This window comes from Drosophila nasuta, chromosome X (genome assembly GCF_023558535.2).
Source record: "Drosophila nasuta strain 15112-1781.00 chromosome X, ASM2355853v1, whole genome shotgun sequence".
In the NCBI taxonomy this organism is placed as follows: domain Eukaryota; kingdom Metazoa; phylum Arthropoda; class Insecta; order Diptera; family Drosophilidae; genus Drosophila; species Drosophila nasuta.
The window spans coordinates 2,275,653-2,293,631 of NC_083459.1; the positions used below are offsets into that span (position 1 = coordinate 2,275,653).

Below are 17,979 nucleotides of genomic sequence, written 5' to 3' on the forward strand. Positions count from 1 at the left end.
AGCTAGAGTCGAATGTGCTCGCTGGACCTTTATCCATTTTGAATAAAAGCAAAACATTCCACAGAAGAAAAAAAAATATAACAAAAAATACCAAACCCTATATTTGGTATATTAATATATTAAAATGTGCGAAATATACCAAGAATTTTGAATGAAAACAACGCATTCAAATGCAAAAATATACCAGCCTCTATATTTTGTTTATCAAGATACTAAAATATACCACATAGTGCAAAATATACCAAATTGTCGACCACAGCAAATAAGTCCCCACAGCGACAGCCGTATTTTTTTGCCATAGCAAGTAGCGGATGAAAAAATGTTGTATCTATAAAAATGTTTACAACTTACTTGAAGTCAAATTACTTGCATGATTTCATTGACAATCCACTCTTCAAGAGTTTATTCAAAAATCTAGTAAAATTGGGGATAATAAAGTGCTGTCTCAAGTTGATAGGCGACATCGATATGCCCGATGTTGCACCCTACGTTATAGCGCTTAATCGAAATCAATAAAGTTATTAAAGCGACGCTTTTAAGTTTTCTGTAACAGATTCTTAAGCCAACAACTGAATAACAACGTAGCAACAATGCGGATTAACGCTTCATCATAAACATGGCAACAACAATAGCAACAGCAACAGCAACACGGCCAACAACAACGAGAACAACAACAACAACAATAACGATAACAACTGATTGTCATAATTATGGGCATTTTGGTGTTTGCCGCTCTCTTAACCAACTTTGACTTGGACTCGAGCTCGGACTTCGATTTCGTCTTCGACTTCGACTTGAGATCGCTGTGAGTTGTGGTTCCTTTTGTTGTTGTTGCTGTTGTTGCTGGCTCGTTTTGCTGCTGCTTCCATTTCAATTTCGCAGCGGGAGTTGCCACTCACACACACACACACACACGGACACAAACACAGAGAAATAATCGTAGACACACAACAGATTGCTAATCAAAGTGTTTATCGTGGAAGATCGTTTGTATTATGATCTTGATGCCTTAATTTATTCACACTCTGCGAGAAATTGAAGCTTCAAACTAGCCCTGGAGCTGGAGCTGGAGCTGCAGATGAAGCTGGAACTGAAGCTGGAGTGTGGAGTGTTAATCTTTGCGCCTCAGTGTTTTTTTTTTCTTCCTCCCTTTTCAGAGTCGAGCGTTTTCTATTTACTTTCGAGCGCTTTTCAATTTTCACAGCGGGCTCGAGAATGGGGCATGGGAGCTGGCTCCCATCATGATCAGCGATCGCTGTTCCGAACAATGTTTGTAATTTATTTCATTGTACGATGATTAGCAGGCATTTCTTTAGCGAACTCTGAGCTTGAATTCGAATTTGAATTAGAGCTGAAGATGGAGCTGCAGCTGCTTTTGCTCCACTTTCTTTGTTTTGAATTTTGGAATTTGATTTTGATTTTGATTTTGTCGGATTTTTATAGTTTTGTTAGCGTCCGATGCGTCCGCTGCTTATTAGCTGCATAGTTATGGCCAAACGAGTAGTCAGCATAGTTTATGGACTCACAATTATTATGGCTCGTCGGCTATTTTTGGTGTTGTGGCGTTGTGGTGTTGTTGTGTTGTTGTGTTGTGTGTGTGCAGGTAGCGCGAACAAATTGAATAACCCATAACCGAAAGCCCAAGCAGCTTGGGCAACTCGAAAATCTGAGCATATTGTTATAATTGAGTTTCAGCCCACATGCTGCCACGCCCCTAAGCAGCCGCAGAGCGGCCACAGAGAACGGTGGCGGGGGCGGGGGCGGTTGCGGGGACGATTGCGGGGAGATGGCGCTGACATCAAATATCATAATAATGAACTCAAGTGCGTACACAGCGCAGGACGCAGGACGCGGGATGACAACAGCGATGCGGACAACCACCGGGGGGAGGATGAGACAGTGAAGCAGGGGAGTGAAGGGGGGTGAAGCACAACCCTCCTCGACCCCTTGCGCCTTGCCCCTGCCGGGTGTGAGTGACTTTTAATTTACTTCAAATCCGTACTCAACTACATGGCCCCCGGGGGAGTTGTTCCTGTGGCAAGTGGCACGTTCATACAAGTACATGCTGCATGCTGCCACATACATACATACATACCACCTCGCTCTGCCACAGTCTCTGCCTCTACCGCTTGCTTGTCCTCGACTTTTGACTTTCGCGCGGCCGTCGCTGCAACCACCAACATGTTCTGTCAGTCCAAAACTACACTAGTCAACAACATTTCAATATCTGTACTTGATTCAAGCTAATTGCCAATTCATTTTGTTGCTTCATTGTGATAATCCGTAAGCTTCTACAATCTTTTTTTTTTGAATATTTATACATTTTTTTAATTAGATGTTAGAAAAAAATCTTTCATATTATTATATTTAGAGTTTTTGGTGAAAATATTTGTTTGAAAATATTTGGAAATACTGAAATTATTTTTTTGTTAAAATTAATTGAAAGTAATTATGTCTTGTCTTTTTCTTGATATTTCGTGAAAGCTTTGCCATTTTTGTTGTTGTCATTTTACTTAAATTTATTGTCAAAATGTTGTAAATTGTTTGGAATGATGAAATGGAAGATGTCACTTATTTTTCGGATTATTATTATTATTATTATTATTATTATTATTATTATTATTATTATTATTATTATTATTATTATTATTATTATTATTATTATTATTATTATTATTATTATTATTATTATTATTATTATTATTATTATTATTATTATTATTATTATTATTATTATTATTATTATTATTATTATTATTATTATTATTATTATTAATATAATTATTATTATTATTATTATTAAATTATTTTAATATTTTTTTAGAGTTCTTTTAGACTTTGTTAGAATACTCAGAGAATATTCTTTTTACATGATATTTTCGTGGTATTTTTTCTGATATTCCGGCAACGTTTTTCATGTTTTGTTTTTCATATTATTTAAATTTATTGTGTAAAGCTTTTTTCAAAACTTTATTGCAATACGTAAAATATTATTGTGTTTGTTAGCTTGATTAAATTAAGTGCCATTTTTTTCTATATCATTGATATGTTTATATTATTATTATATACTAATTCTATTAGTTTTTCAAAAACAAAATCCAATTTATATAGTCGTAAATTCATACACTGAAAATTTGTTATCACATTGAAAAGAAAATAAGAAAGTTAAACTAACCATGATTGAATTGTGTTCGAAATACTATGATTTTTATTTTGTTGTTTCTAGAATTTAGAGATCTTTTAATCTAGCATTGAAGGACATACTAAATTTTTTATTGGTAACTGAGTTTTGTTGGTGTGTGTAATAAGCTGCTGAAGTTTTCATATTTCCTAAAACATACTTTCTCCCACTCTAAAGCTGTCTGCATCTTGCTCGCTCTCCGCTGTGCTATTTTCTCCCTCTATTGCTATCTCTTTATCTATCTCTCTCTCTCGCTCGCTCTCTATTGCTATTGCTCCTGTCATTGCGTCGCTCTCTCTTGCGCTCTCTTGGGGTCTTTTGCATTTGTGTCCGTTTGGTGCGCACATCATTAATTTGTTATACGGAGATTATCTATTTTTATTGTTATTAATGGCAAACAATTTATTAAGCTGCGAGGACGACTCACACATGCTCGGGCAATAGGCAAAGGGATGGACAGAGGAGATAGATAGAGGAGAAGGCAGCACCGGGAGGAGGAGAAGGAGATGGAAGAGGAAGTGGAAGTGTGTGTGTGTGTGTGTGTGTGTGTGTGGGTGTAGTTTGAGTCATGTAAATCAACAAATTTCACTAAACTACGTGCGGGTGTTGTGCAGATGGATTGCTCATTATGCTGCCGGGTGGCAAGAGAACGCGAGAGAAAGAGATAGGAGAGAGAGAGCACTAGAGAAAGAGACAGACTAGAAGAACGAGAGCTGTGCAAGGTGTTGACGTTCTGCACTTTGCATTGTTGTTGTTTTAGATGTTGCTCCTTGCGGTGCTCTGCTGTGCTATGGATGTGAATGTGGATGTGGATGTGTAACTGCCTCCAGTGCGGATGCTCATTAGTATGCGTAGCGCCCACAAAACTGTTTATTAGGGTCATTAGCGGCGCCTCAGACGCTGCTGCTGCTGTTGCTGCCACGGCCCATTTTAGCATTTTCCCATTTCACCATTTTAGCATTTTCCCATTTGCCATTTCCTTTTTCGGCCAGCACTTGCCGCGAATAATAGAACCTGCAACTGTAAGTGTAAGTGTAAGTGTAAGTGTAAGTGTAAGTGTAAGTGTAAATGGAGCCCAAGGATGTGCCTGACCAACACTGACAGGTGCCTGCTGACACCCTCCTTTCCCCTTCCCCATCCCCTTCATTACTGCCACACTTGCCACAAATGGAGTTGAGGCCTCTTTTCCTTTTTCCGGGGCGTGGCTGAAGTTGTCAGTCAGTGACGAGGAGGAGGAAGCCGGATGGAGGAAGGAGGAAGGAGCACAGGCAATATTAGGGAGCGTAAAAGGCAACTTTATCATATCAGAATACGCTAATAGATCATCATCATTCGCATGGGGCATGATTCAACGATTCAACGATTCAACGTGCAGATATCGCAAGCAAGTAGTTAAATAGGTTGCTTAAGCACTTTAATATTGCCATTTAAATTGTTATTTACTTTAAGTGCCAAACAATTGACTTTAATTTGGAAGAGTTGTTACAGTTTTGATAGATGAATATAGATTTACAAAATTAAAGAGCTATACGTGACTGAGTAATTATAATATTTTAAGAAATATATTTTTCAAAATTTTTTTACAAAACTAATACAGTTTAAAGAACATGCTTCAATTCTGTTCTATACTGAAATGCAAAATTATTATATTTCTTATAATGTTCTACATTTTGCAAATATTTAAAGTAACTTTAAAGATAAGTGTTTTTCATTAACAAATCGCAGAGTGATAATGTATTGAAGTTATACAATCGAAATTGCAAATTTATATATTTAATTTGAAGAATTTTTTAAAGCTGTAATATTCAAATATACATTTATTTACAAAACTAATCATTTTTCTTATAATGTTCTAAAATTTGAAAATATTTTAATAGTCTGAAATTGAAAATATTTTTCCTTAGATATAAATTTCTCATCAGCTATGTTCCTTAGTTTGATTATTTTTAATAAAGTTTCTCTAACAGTTCCTACAGTAATAATCTCGAAATTTACATACATACATATATTAAAATAGATCTTTGAAGTTGTTCTTTTGGAATGCTTCGATTGAAATTGTGAACAAATTGCCTTCTTTGCATTAAGAGTTCAGTTAGTGAATCAGAAAATTTAATATAACTATAAACTAGTAAATTAATAATTCATTTTTCACTCAGCACGAAATGATTTGATTTTCTCAATGTTTTCTAACTTTTCAAACCTAAAATATTTACAGCTTGAGCAGAGCTTGGGCAGTCAAACGAATCGATGACCAAATAATTACCAGCAGCTTACTCTGTCATCGGAAATAAGTTCGCATGATTCTACCACTATCTGATGCTATAATTACAATAATATATATTATAATAGTATAATTTTTGATTCTAAAATACTTATTATAATTCTACAAAAATACCATAAGCCATCACTTAAAAAAAATTAGTTCATTTGAAAAACTGCTCAAAAAAAAAGTGAAATTTTATTCATTGAAATTGATAAAGAAAAAATACATATGTGGAAAGAAATGTATTCGCATAATGCAAAATAATTATATTATTTATTGTTATAAGTATATTTTTTTTGCAGTTTACTCAGTTTGATGACCATTTTAATTGCCCCCTTAAAAAAAATGATTATTAAATCGTATATCAATGTCGCTAGATGAATGAGTTCTGCATTCTGTCTGACAACAAAATACACTTTGCACTCTTTGCACTTAGCTAATAGTTTATATCAACGACTCTTATAAACACTTGCCACACCCCTCCCCCAACCTGCCTCTCGTAGTTCCCATCGAATCGAATCGAATGGCAGAGACAAAAAATAAACAGCGCATAAATTTAATATTAAATAAGCATAACATAATAAATTCGATTCCAATAAATCCAATTAGTCATGGCCAAATTATTATTGTCGGCCGTCGAGAGACAACTGAGAATTTCTATCGCGACTCGCTGACTGTCTGACCTTACTCTGCCTCCGCCTCCGCCTCCGCCTCCTCTTCTTCCTTCTCCTTTTCCTTGAACGTTTGTCGAGTATATTTTATGCCTTGCTGGCAGTTTCGTTGATAAGACAACGCGATGCTGATAGCACCGCGGGAGGAGAGATGGAAATCGAAATCTAAATGAAAATGGAGCTGGAGCTGGAAACAAGCGCTGCTTTCTGTTGTTGTCTTGTCTTGGGCTCTGCTGCTTCTGCTTCTGCTTCTGCTTTTGCTTCCTCTGACATCTCAACTCCCCCCTGGGGATCGAGTTGAACTCTAACCTTGCTGCTGGCTGCTGACTGCCGACTGCCAGCTGAGAAATTGAAATGCCAAACGCAATCAAATGAATTTGTCTGTGGGGATCGAGAGCATCGAGAGATCGTCGCATCGACCGAATTCCATGCGATTCTCTCTCCTTCTCTGCTCTCTTCCTATCAGTGACTGGCTCACATTTCCGTTGTGCGTAGACAAATGAAATAATTGGGCACATGAATTTATGGAGCGCTGCGCCATGCGCTGGCAGTGACAAGTGGCCACCATGGTAACCCATTGCCCCTGCCCATGCCTCTGCCTCTGCTCCTCCCTGCATATCTGCTGCCACCTTATACTCTTTCGAAGAGCACTTTAAATATCACACAGTTTAAGCAACGTTTCAAATCGAGTAGGAACAATATGTGAAATGTAATAGTATATCGATATACCAAATTACAGTCGATGGTGTATTTTTCGGTATAGATTAATAGCATGTTTCAATTATACACTATATATATAGTATATAAATATATAGTGTATATATGCACCATATATGTACTATTTTCCAGAGAGGGGAACCTTACCTTTCTGTATTTCTATAGTAGTAGTATACTTTATATACATACTATATACTACAGATATTATATATCATATACTACATACAAATATACTAGTTTTGAATGAAAAAATTTGAAAATTGTTATTGTTATTATCTTGCAAATTAAAAAAAAATTTATTACGTTCTTATTTTCTATTAATTTTATAATAAATGTATAAAATGGAAAAAGTATTTAGTACTTACTGTTACCATAAAAACAATTATTACATTTCTAGACTAAACAAATTTTTAAAATAAGAACTTAAATAAACTTAAGGTGCTATTGTTACTTGTAAATGCATTTTAAAATAAATAAAAATCAATTAAACACATTTTTTTAGCTGATATACATTCAAATCGATCTTAACTTTGTACTGTGAGTGTGTTGAGTATTCGGTTTGCTGCAGCTCGCTTGTTACTCGTAAGCGTTCAGCTTGTTTTTTGTGTGATTTATTTAATAAGCAGCATTCACATAAAGAAATCGACATGTAACGCACCCTACTGCCAACCCCCAATCCGAGTCCAAAGGCAAAACCCCGTTTTGGGGCCTATCTGTAGAAGCCCCCAACGAACATGTCCAGTGCATGAATGTACAAATTTATTGGCCATCCGTCACAATTGCAACGCGGGGCAGGCAGCAACGAATTGTGGCAATACTCGTATGTTGCACACGGGCGCCGCGTCGATAAGCAAACGCCAAACGCCAAACTGCCAACTCGCATCTCTCGCCTCGCACTTGAAAATTTGTGACGTGTTTTTGCATGGAAGACATGCCGCATTTTGGTTGCACGTTGCAAGTTATCTCGCGAGCAGCTTCAAGCATTCCGCATAACCGAAATACTCGCCCATCAACTGTCAACTCGCAAAAAAAAAAAACCAAAAAGTCAGGTGCATAAATGCCGAAACTTAAATGAAGCTGACACATTGTCAACTTTGTCGATTGCGTCGCGATTCGTCGAATTGATTCCGCACATCGCAATATGAATGCAATTAATATGTCTATCTTCTTTTTTTTTATGCGCACAAGTTGAATGCATGGAGTTATACTCAGGAGAGTATTTGATCATTCTAAAAGTTGTCTGCTATTAATGCAAGTTTTTTAATAGCCAAATAAAAAAAAAGGCCCATCGAGCCAAAACAAAAATTCAATTAACAAAAATTTTTTAAAATTTATAATGTTTTATATTCTATGTGTTGTCAAATTCGAATTAGATAAAAGTATTTTAATTGATATATAAGATGGTGTATGGTCTTCGGAATTTTCATTTTATATCGCCAAATAGAAAACAAGTAAGAAAGCTACAGTCGAGTGTGCTCGACTGTGAGATACCCGCTACCCATTTTGAATAAAAGCAATATATTTTGCGGTATTATTCTCAAAACATATCAATTATACTACAAAAATACTAAAAATATATTTTGGGGTATTTTTATTAAAATATACCAAACATACTAAAACACTAAAAAAATATACCAAATTGTATATTTGGTATATCGATATAGTACCGCACTCAAAATATACCATAGACGGCACAATATACCAGATTGTCGGCCAAAGCAAATTAGTAAGTAGGCGTTTTTGCCCATACAAAAGTATTTCTTTAATAACTTCGACAATTTTTTTATCGGATCGCAACCAAATTTTCAGGAATCATAAATACTATACCTATTATTGTATATACCAAAATTCTAGCTTTACAATTACGCTTGTTATTCGATTTTTTTGATTTACGGGGGCGGAAGTGGGCGTGGCAAAAATTTGAAACAAACTTGATCTGCGTGCAAACATAACAAATGCTGTCGAAAAAAATTATAGCTCTATCTCTTATAGTCTCTGAGATCTAGGTGTTCATACGCACGGACGGACAGACAGACAGACGGACAGACACACAGACGGACAGACGGACATGGCCAGATCGACTCGGCTGTTGACGCTGATCAAGAATATATATACTTTATAGGGTCGGAGATGCCTCCTTCTACCTGTTACATACATTTCCTGCCGGCACAAAGTTATAATACCTTTCTACCCTATGGGTAGCGGGTATAAAAAAAATCGGAGAAATCATTATGAATAATAAATGGGGAAAATAAATACTACCCTTCTTCAACTATCCATCGGCTTTAATTTGATATAACTTTGAATGGGGACGGAAAATTTCCATCAATTAGGGTTATTGAAATACACACTACGATGAATTTTATGTTTAGCCAATTAAAGGAATATAAGCCTTAATTTGTATTGTAAACTCATTTTTTTTGTCGAAATAGCATAACAAATAATTTATTTTATATATACCATCCAAAACAATGTTCTTTATTGTACCAGCTACTCATAGAGTAAAAGGGTATAATATCTTTGCAGTACTTCACCGATGTACCAAATATGACCTCTGGTATATTTTAGTATATTTGTGGTATATTTGGAATATTTTTAGTGCGGTATTAGCACTGTTCTGCCTTTTTTTGAAAATGGGTAGCAAGTACTCTACAGTACACTTACTTGTTTTCGATTTAACAAAATAACAAAAAAAAATTGAATACTTGCAAATACTAACGAAAAATGGAATATCAAGCGAAATTTTAAATTCAAAAAAATAAATGGCAAACAAGTAAAAAACCTAGTCGAGCTAGTCGAGCACACTCGACTGTGAGATAGCCGCTACCCATTTTGAATATTTCGTTGTTTTTTTTTTAAATATACTAAAATAAAATACCACAAAAATACCAAACACATATTAAATTGTATAATTGGTATATAGTATAGAGTGCAAAATATACCAGTAGTATTTTAATATACTATCAATATATTTTAGTATTTTTTTTTGTTTGTTTATTTGATATAATATTGGAATGTTTTACTTTTATTATAAATAACTTGTATATTGGAAGAAAGCATTAACTACTTGCAGTGTTAACTTTTATTAAGTATAAAGTAGTATTATAGTATTTTTCAGGTATATTAATTTGGTATAATCCCGAACTTGTGATGCGTTAACTTTTCTATTCGACATTTTTGGAATTTGTTTGCTTTGCTGCCAATACTCTGCCCACTTTATTGAGTACAAATTGGCAATATCCCCCTGATATATCATCCGTTCGTAATATTGCCGACAGAAGCGCATTCTGACAGCAATTTTCCACCACTCTTCCCCATCCACCACCCCCTCCCGTTCACCGTCCTTCCTCCCAATGTTCTTCATCGCTGCTCGCTTGTCATGTTTACTGAGTTGTTTTGTTGCGCCAGCAAAATGAGCATCATTTTTTTTGGGGCGAAGCCACTGGGAATGCTTGGCAAAGAGGGGTGAGGAAGAGGGGAAAAGGTGGGGGTAGCTGGTAGTGAAATAATGGAGCTCAATGATATTAATACGTTCGCTCGTTATCAAATTGCGTTTGCATGCAGAATGGACAGCTTGGACGGAATGGGTTACACTGGTCATTTCTCTTGCTCTTGCTCTCCCTTTCTCAGTCATTGTTGCTGTCTTTGTTGCACTCAGTAAGTGTGTGTGTGTGTGTGTGTGTGTTGCTGCTGTTATTATTATTGTTATTTTTGTGCTTTGCCGGACACGGACATGAAACGAGCGCCATATTTAAGCGTCGTACGTGAGCTGTGATTTGTGGTGATGCCATCCTGAAAGGCTGCCCTCCCCCTTCCCCTACCCTTCTCCATCCCCTTCTCGATCCCCTCAAAGCAAACACCCCCGCTCAGAAGTCGAAACACACAAAAAACCGAAACAAAGCGTAAAAAGCCTAAACAATAAACACACATAGAAAGAGAACAACGCAAAGCGGATGCGGGGAGAAGTTAAAGCTTTGGCTTAGAACGTGAGTGGAAATTGGGAGCAGGTTTATATCTAGGCGAGGGGGAGAGGTGCGATGCGATGCGGTGCGGTGCGGTGGTTCAAAGGTGACAAAATGCCAATGCAAATAAAACGACGGCGACAAAAACTTTATTTAATTTAAAAGCTAAAAATATAAAATAAATTTTCCACATTTGACTTTTACAACGACAATTTGCCCGTTGACTGTCGTAAACCGACGGCACCCCCCCACTCACCCCCTTCCCCGTCATCTAGAGCTCCCCCTCGCCCACCATCATCAGCATATTTGAGCACCCTCGTCAGCAAACGAACCTAACCGATTTTTCTGCCTATGGCAACCTTTTTGCGACCCCTAACACACACTCGCACAAAATGGCGACCCCTAAGCCACCCCAACCCCCAGACAGTGGGGGAAAGGGGAAAAGGCGCCGTAAAGCGAAAAGCGTAAACCGTAAACCGTAACCAAAAACCGTACGCAAAGTTACGATAATCGTTTATTGAAATGCAAATTTTTTGCTGATTTTGCTGCTTTTAGAAGTCAATTTGAGTTGCCCCCCACTCCCCCCGACAGGCCCTTGCGGGGGGGGCTTCTTTGGACTATGTGGCAACTTTTACACTTTTGTTATGATTGTCTCTTGCTTACGCCAAAAACAATACAATAAAAGGTCATCTATTTAACATATGCATTTGCATATTTACAAGTTGCCACCACCGCCACCGCCATCCCCTTCCCCTTCCCCTTGCCCTTCCCTTCTCCACTCTTTTCGAAGGTGAGCTGAGTTGACATCGCGAAGGGGTTTAGTTGAGGTCTCCTTGGTTGTCGCTTAAGTGGATTCATTCTGGTAATTACCTTTGGGGGCCATTTTCTGGGCCAGCAGCTGCATCATTCGACATCGTCTTGATTCGCAGTTTCTTTATTTGTGCGTAGCAAATATAGCAATATATATTGTAAAGGGGTTATCAGAATGTCTCTTTACAAATTGGGGCAGTGTCAGCATTTTGCTAAGGGTTATCCAATGTTCTCTCATTGGTATTTTTGACATCATCAAGATTTAGTTAAGGAATTCTTCCCCCATTTCTCCAACTTTCTTATTACATTATTTGCATACTTTAAGTTTTATAAATGATTTATTTTTGTTAACTATAAAACACAAATTTTCAATATTGAGAAAAGTGTTCAAAATTGTATTAATTGCATGTATAAGAGAAATTTCTTTTATTAAGTCGAATTCCTAAAAAGGGGTAAACTGAATTTAACTAAACTTGCATATAAAATCATTTGGTAATATTTAAAATTTATTTGCAGCTTTGTCTGTCAGTTTTTTCAACACCCATTCGACTTTGCATCGCAGAAATCAAAAGTTAAAACTTTATGCTCTTTATATAAAAATACAAATCCAATGCTTAAATTGGAGTTACAAAAATCAGTAATAATATATCGAATTACTCGACGCTCAATTATAATATAATATATAATATAATATAATATAATATCACATAAATTAAAATTTATTAAAATGCATTGAACCAAATAAAAACAGTAAACAGTAAAGAAAATTTGTTAAATAACTAATGGATCTGTAAATTTCCAACGACTGGAGTACTCTTGATCCTTAAGGGCATTTATTGACATAATGTTGTTTGCTTTTTTCAGTCCAAGTGATCCTAATATCGATCCACGTTTTGACACATACACGTTTTTATTACCTCCTATATAAAAAATTGAGTTCTGGACAGGAATAACTTTTTTTTTGTCCTATCTCTTTAGCTATTGTAATTTTACGCTTTGATTTTACATTTTCTACCACATTCTCCATTGGTTTAGAGGTCTGATCATTGAGAGGTGCACTGAGTTCTAAAATAATGATATCATCGTCCAGTCCTGTCGACCCAAGTCTCGAAGGAGTTCTTGCTTTAGAGCTCTCTGGATTATTTATAGTTTTGATGTTCTTAAATTCTTCAATATAGAAGGCAAATAGCGCATCTATTTCTGCGGCGGATTCTTCATCTTCAAAATTTTGTTTCTTTTTGTGATTTGTGTCTTTAACCTTTGACTTCACATTTCTCAAAACTTTTTTCTTTTGTTTCGGTTCAACGGCACGTTTAAGATTCTAAGTTGTAAATGGATGTAAATGTAGTGGATTTATGGAAGAATCTTTTACACTTACCTCCGATGGAACTTGTACGATTAGATTTTGTCGCAAGGCAAACGACGATCCAGTTCGCACTAATACTCCCAAAATAGTTAAATCAAATAGAGTCTGCTTAACAAGCAAATCTTTATCACTTTTGTCGTACACCACATGATCGCATATCTTCTTATCGTACACAAAAATATCAGAAGCTGTGTACTGTAGTTCGGCAATCGCTTTCATGACACTAATCTTGATTTCGGTGGGTGTTCCGAAGACGTCGTTTGGATTATCTCCTATATTTTTCAAAGCAAACAACAAATTGAGTTCTCGACAGGAACAATTTTTCACAGGAGGAATTCTTGCTTTAAAGCTCTCTGGATTCTTTTGTTTCGGTTCAACGGCAGGTTTAAGATTCTAACTTGTAAATGGTTGTAAATGTAGTGGAAGAATCTTTTACACTTACCTCCGATGAAACTTGTACGATTAGACTTTGTAGCAAGGCAAACGTCGATCCAGTTTGCGCTAATACTCCCAAAAAAGTTAAATCAAATAGAGTCTGCTTAACAAGCAAATCTTTATCACTTTTGTCATACACCACATGATCGCAGATCTTCTTTTCGTACACAAAAATATCAGAAGCTGTGTACTGTAGTTCGGCAATCGCTTTCATGACACTAATCTTGATTTCGGTGGGTGTTCCGAAGATGTCCATAATGAAATCTGAATGTTATGCTTATGAGTTTAGTAAAGACACTAAAATATAATACAAATGTAACTTTGACTTGACTTTCAGCCTGACTACTTGATTAACACATTTTGTAAAGAGAAGTGAAATTTAAATAGTAAATCGAAGAGCAGTATAAAAAACAAGTTTAAATAAAAGTTGTATCATCATTCCTATTAGCTATACAATTTACACTGGCTGATGACTGATGTTTTGATATTGAACCAGAATCCTATTTTTAACACTTAGTAGTTTCATTTAGTCGCAATTATTTACAGAATATCCCGTTTAGAATTAATGCTAAAACGTGGTACTACGTAATTAATCAATTCATTGATATGATATATATTAATTGATATGCATCAAGTGAACAGTTATCCATTATGTCTTTATACAAATACTTGAATATAATATTGGAACTCATGCTAATTTTGGATTATTACTTTCATAGTCGTGTAGATAACTATGTCATTATCTATATCATTTTATGTTTGCATACAAAATTAAATTCATTAATTATTCATTTTTCTTGTTCTGGTAAAATTTCAACGAAAATCGTTTATCCGGAGACTGAGTTCATATGAAGTTTGCTTGTTCTGTATATTATTGTAGGATTATTTATTTCTTATATCATAATTTTAATATATTTATTGCAAAAATTTACTAGATAGCGAATAATAACAAAAATATTTTTTTATGATAAATTACAATCGCAAATTGCCAATTTTGAAGCTACACTCACAATTTTTGGACAGTCCTTATGTATTCTGAGTTTGGTGTCGATCGGATAATCGTATAAGTTATGTAAGAATTTATTTTATAGGGCAATAATGGCTGCTGCCATGGTATTCTTAATTGATATACCAAAAATTACTAAGTTATACCGAAGGCTATATTTGGTATCACAAAATTCTCCTAATTGTTATACTAAATATAGCATTCAGGAAAATTGAATTTTTTTTTTGTATATTAATTAAACAAAGCAATGGGTTTTATTATTAAAATAAACAAAACATTAAAAATGTTTGCTAATTGATAATCCAAATAGATCCATCGGTATAGTTTAGTATTTTTTCAGTTTATTTTCTCACTGCTTTGTTTTATTAATAATGGGTACCGGGTATCTCAAAGTCGAGCATATACAACTGTAGCTTTCTTTCTTGTTATAAAATCTTAAGAAGTTAAGAAACAATATTTATTTTTACAAAATAAATTTGAATGATTTAATAAAAGGTTTTTTCATTGGTTTTCTACGAAATGTTCTTGAAATCTAGATACGATTTCATACTTTAAGATTTTCGTTTTCTCAACGCACTCTTCAGATAAAAATTCTTAGTTTCAAATATTGTTTATGGGTAATTTTTGCTGTAGATTCGTTTTGTCTGCATTTATAAGAAACGGAAGTCAACAATTCTTAATGGCAATATTACAACGTTTTTTTAAGTAAAGTTTATACTGAGATTATTATTATACATATTTTTCATGTAATAGTAACATTTTCCAGCTTTTTATGGAATATTTTAAGTGCTGTTGCTTAAAGCACGAATCGTAAATTTAACAAAATTCAACATGCTTAAAAATTCAGCATTAACTTAGGTTCATCTGTTGAATTTTGTAGTATTATTGTTCACTTTATTATTTAAAATAAATGACTACATACAAAATACAGCAATAAAGTTCAACTCTCTTAAACTCTCAATTAAGTTAATGAGCAAATCATCTTAAGCCGAAACCAAAAGCTGATCATATTCCTCAGCCGATTAATTTCCCTTTTTCACATCTCTCTCTTACTTTTCTCTCTCTCTCTCTCTCTCTCTCTCTCTCTCTCTAGTTCGCTCGTCTATGAAGTTTGGCTATTTTCCGGTTTTCTTGTGTGTGCTTTAATCATCGACTTAGAGCCATTTTGTGGTCGCATTTCTTATCGCAGTCGATCGATCAGAAATCAAAACTCGAAATCTCATTAATTTGACAAGCGTTGCGCACACCGCACACAACACCGCACACCACTTGAGCGCACACTTTGCACACTAGACAGAGAGAGAGAGAGAGAGAGAGGAGTGGGGCGCTCAAATTTCCCAGCTGGGAAAGATAAATATTTTCATAATACAATGAGTTACAGTGCGCTAGATACAAATGTATCTCACAGATACAAAATTAGAGCCGCTTCTGCCAAAAAGATGCCAAAGATACCGTAGCTCGAGCTCGAGCTGCGTTGATGCAACTGTCAACTGTCAAAAGTCCAGTGCAACAAGGGATTGTCAGCTAAGCAAAGGGATGCGAGGGGCTGGAGAATGAGGAGAACAAGGAGGAGGAGGAGGAGGAAGTGTGTGTGGACTGCAGGAAAATCAAAACTGTTTGATACGCTGATAAGATAAATAATTGGAATATGAAGCTGGCAGTGCCCGCAATTCTCCCTTCCCTGCCATTCCCTTGCCCCCTTCCTCGAGAATTGACACACGTCGTGTGGCACAAACAGAATGAAGGCGGAGGGAGGGGGAAGCGACTGCTCACTTTGTGTGTGTGTGTGTGTGTGTGTGTTTAATCACAGCAAATAATTAAATGTCCATTTCACAGGGCGACACCGCCAGCGCTTTCTATCTCTCTCTCTCTCTCTCTCTCTCTCTCTCTCTCTCTCTCTCTCTCTCTCTCTGTCTCTGCCTCTTCCGCTGTCTCCGCTCTTGCCACACTGTGTGGCAGGCGACACGTGTGCAACAAGAGGCATTAGGAATTAAGACTTAATTTAAGTGCTTATCGCCTAAAACAAATCAACAAATCAACCAACCCCTCCGCTGCTGTCTGAACTGCCTCCCCCGCACACACACACACACACACTTATACCTTTTCATACACACACCTTAACACACACACATACACACCTGATCGCTAGCTGACTTCCCTTTTTGCTTTTTTGACGTTTCGCCAAAGCTAAATCTCGCCACAGACAAATGTCTGGCAACCCCTCCTCCCCCTCTTCCTCTTCCCGTTCCTTCTTCTCCCTCTCTCTCCCACTCCTTGCCCCTGACAACTATCTCCTATTTGCTCTCACTGTCACATTTATGAGTTGTGCTTAGCTAATAAAGTCATTATGTTCCCCAACCGCTGCCAATTGCAGAGACTTTTCTATGATAGCAAACACACGCATTATTTCATTATTTGGAAGTAGTTCATGTGCACCCTACAATCGTTTTGTTTCATACCGTTTTTTTGCGGCATTTCAGCACTAGTACCCAGGTACCGTCACACCTCTTGCAAACCCCTTCCAATGATAATAAAATGTCCAATTGTATAATGAAAACTAAATGTAAGGTATAAAAAGTAAAGATACTTTTTTCGAGTCGAAGGCCGCAGTAGACAGTACTATCTTCTCTATATAATTTAGTATTAAATACTAGATTTAGTATAATAACATAACACATAAATAAAGCTTCAACTATGCATCGAATCAATTTAGTTCATTTTAAATATAAAAGCGTGTAATACCTTTGTATTGTCAGTAAATGTATCTAACATGCAGAAGGGCCCTATTAAGTAAATATATTCGTGAACAGCGTCAACAGTCGAGACAAAATGAATATGGAAAAGTCGAGTCTTAGTTGGTTTTGATAACAATCTGGTATATTTTATACTTTATGGTATATTTTTAATGCAATGATATATCGATGTACTAAAAAACTATTTTGAATTATGTATATAAGTATATTTTGTACTCTATGGTATATTTTCAATTATGGGGTAGCGATCTGCCAAATATAGCCTTCGGTAGTAGTGTTTTTGAAGGTACATATATTTTTGGTTTAATACTGCTACGATTTGCTCTATAAAAAATGATTAGCTGGTATCTCACAGCCGAGCATATTCAACGGTCGCTGTATGATATATATTAAATGTAAAAGTATATCGATATACCACATAACCATTTTTGGTATATTTTGTACTTCATGATATATTTTCAATGTTTCACTATCGATCTACGGTATATTATAGTATTTTTTGGCATATTACTAGAGTATACTATATTTTTTTTTACAAACGTAACAGAATATCACATTGCAAATGAGAGAATACTTCTTTTATTTCCTTTTCCTTAAAATACTATTATAATTAAAAAAAACACACACACAGAATGAATGTTGTCATAAAGTGAAGTCATTCATTATTATTATTATGTTATATCTAGAATAATATTATTTAAAGGCAAAGTGAAATATAAATACTAAATAATGTAATTCTTATATTTTTAATGTATGTATAGTATAATGATGTACCAAATCAACATTTCGGTACATTTGAGTATATTTTGTACTCC

The 17,979-nt window shown here is 35.6% G+C and overlaps 1 protein-coding gene across 2 annotated transcripts; it reads right to left on the reverse strand.

Annotated features, from left to right (window-relative positions):
• Positions 1-12,300: 12,300 nt before the first annotated feature.
• On the reverse strand, positions 12,301-13,746 carry LOC132795912 (uncharacterized). 2 transcript variants are annotated; one of them, XM_060806873.1, is made up of 3 exons: positions 13,413-13,746; positions 12,983-13,363; positions 12,301-12,925 (listed from the first exon to the last, which is right to left on the reverse strand). In XM_060806873.1, exons 1-3 carry the CDS (start codon positions 13,659-13,661, stop codon positions 12,518-12,520), a joined length of 1,038 nt encoding a protein of 345 aa, XP_060662856.1. In that variant the 5' UTR covers positions 13,662-13,746; the 3' UTR covers positions 12,301-12,517. The 2 variants fall into 2 exon arrangements, with proteins under 2 accessions (XP_060662856.1, XP_060662857.1); XM_060806874.1 differs by having other exon boundaries at positions 12,983-13,330; positions 13,413-13,743.
• Between the last annotated feature and the right edge of the window lie 4,233 nt (positions 13,747-17,979).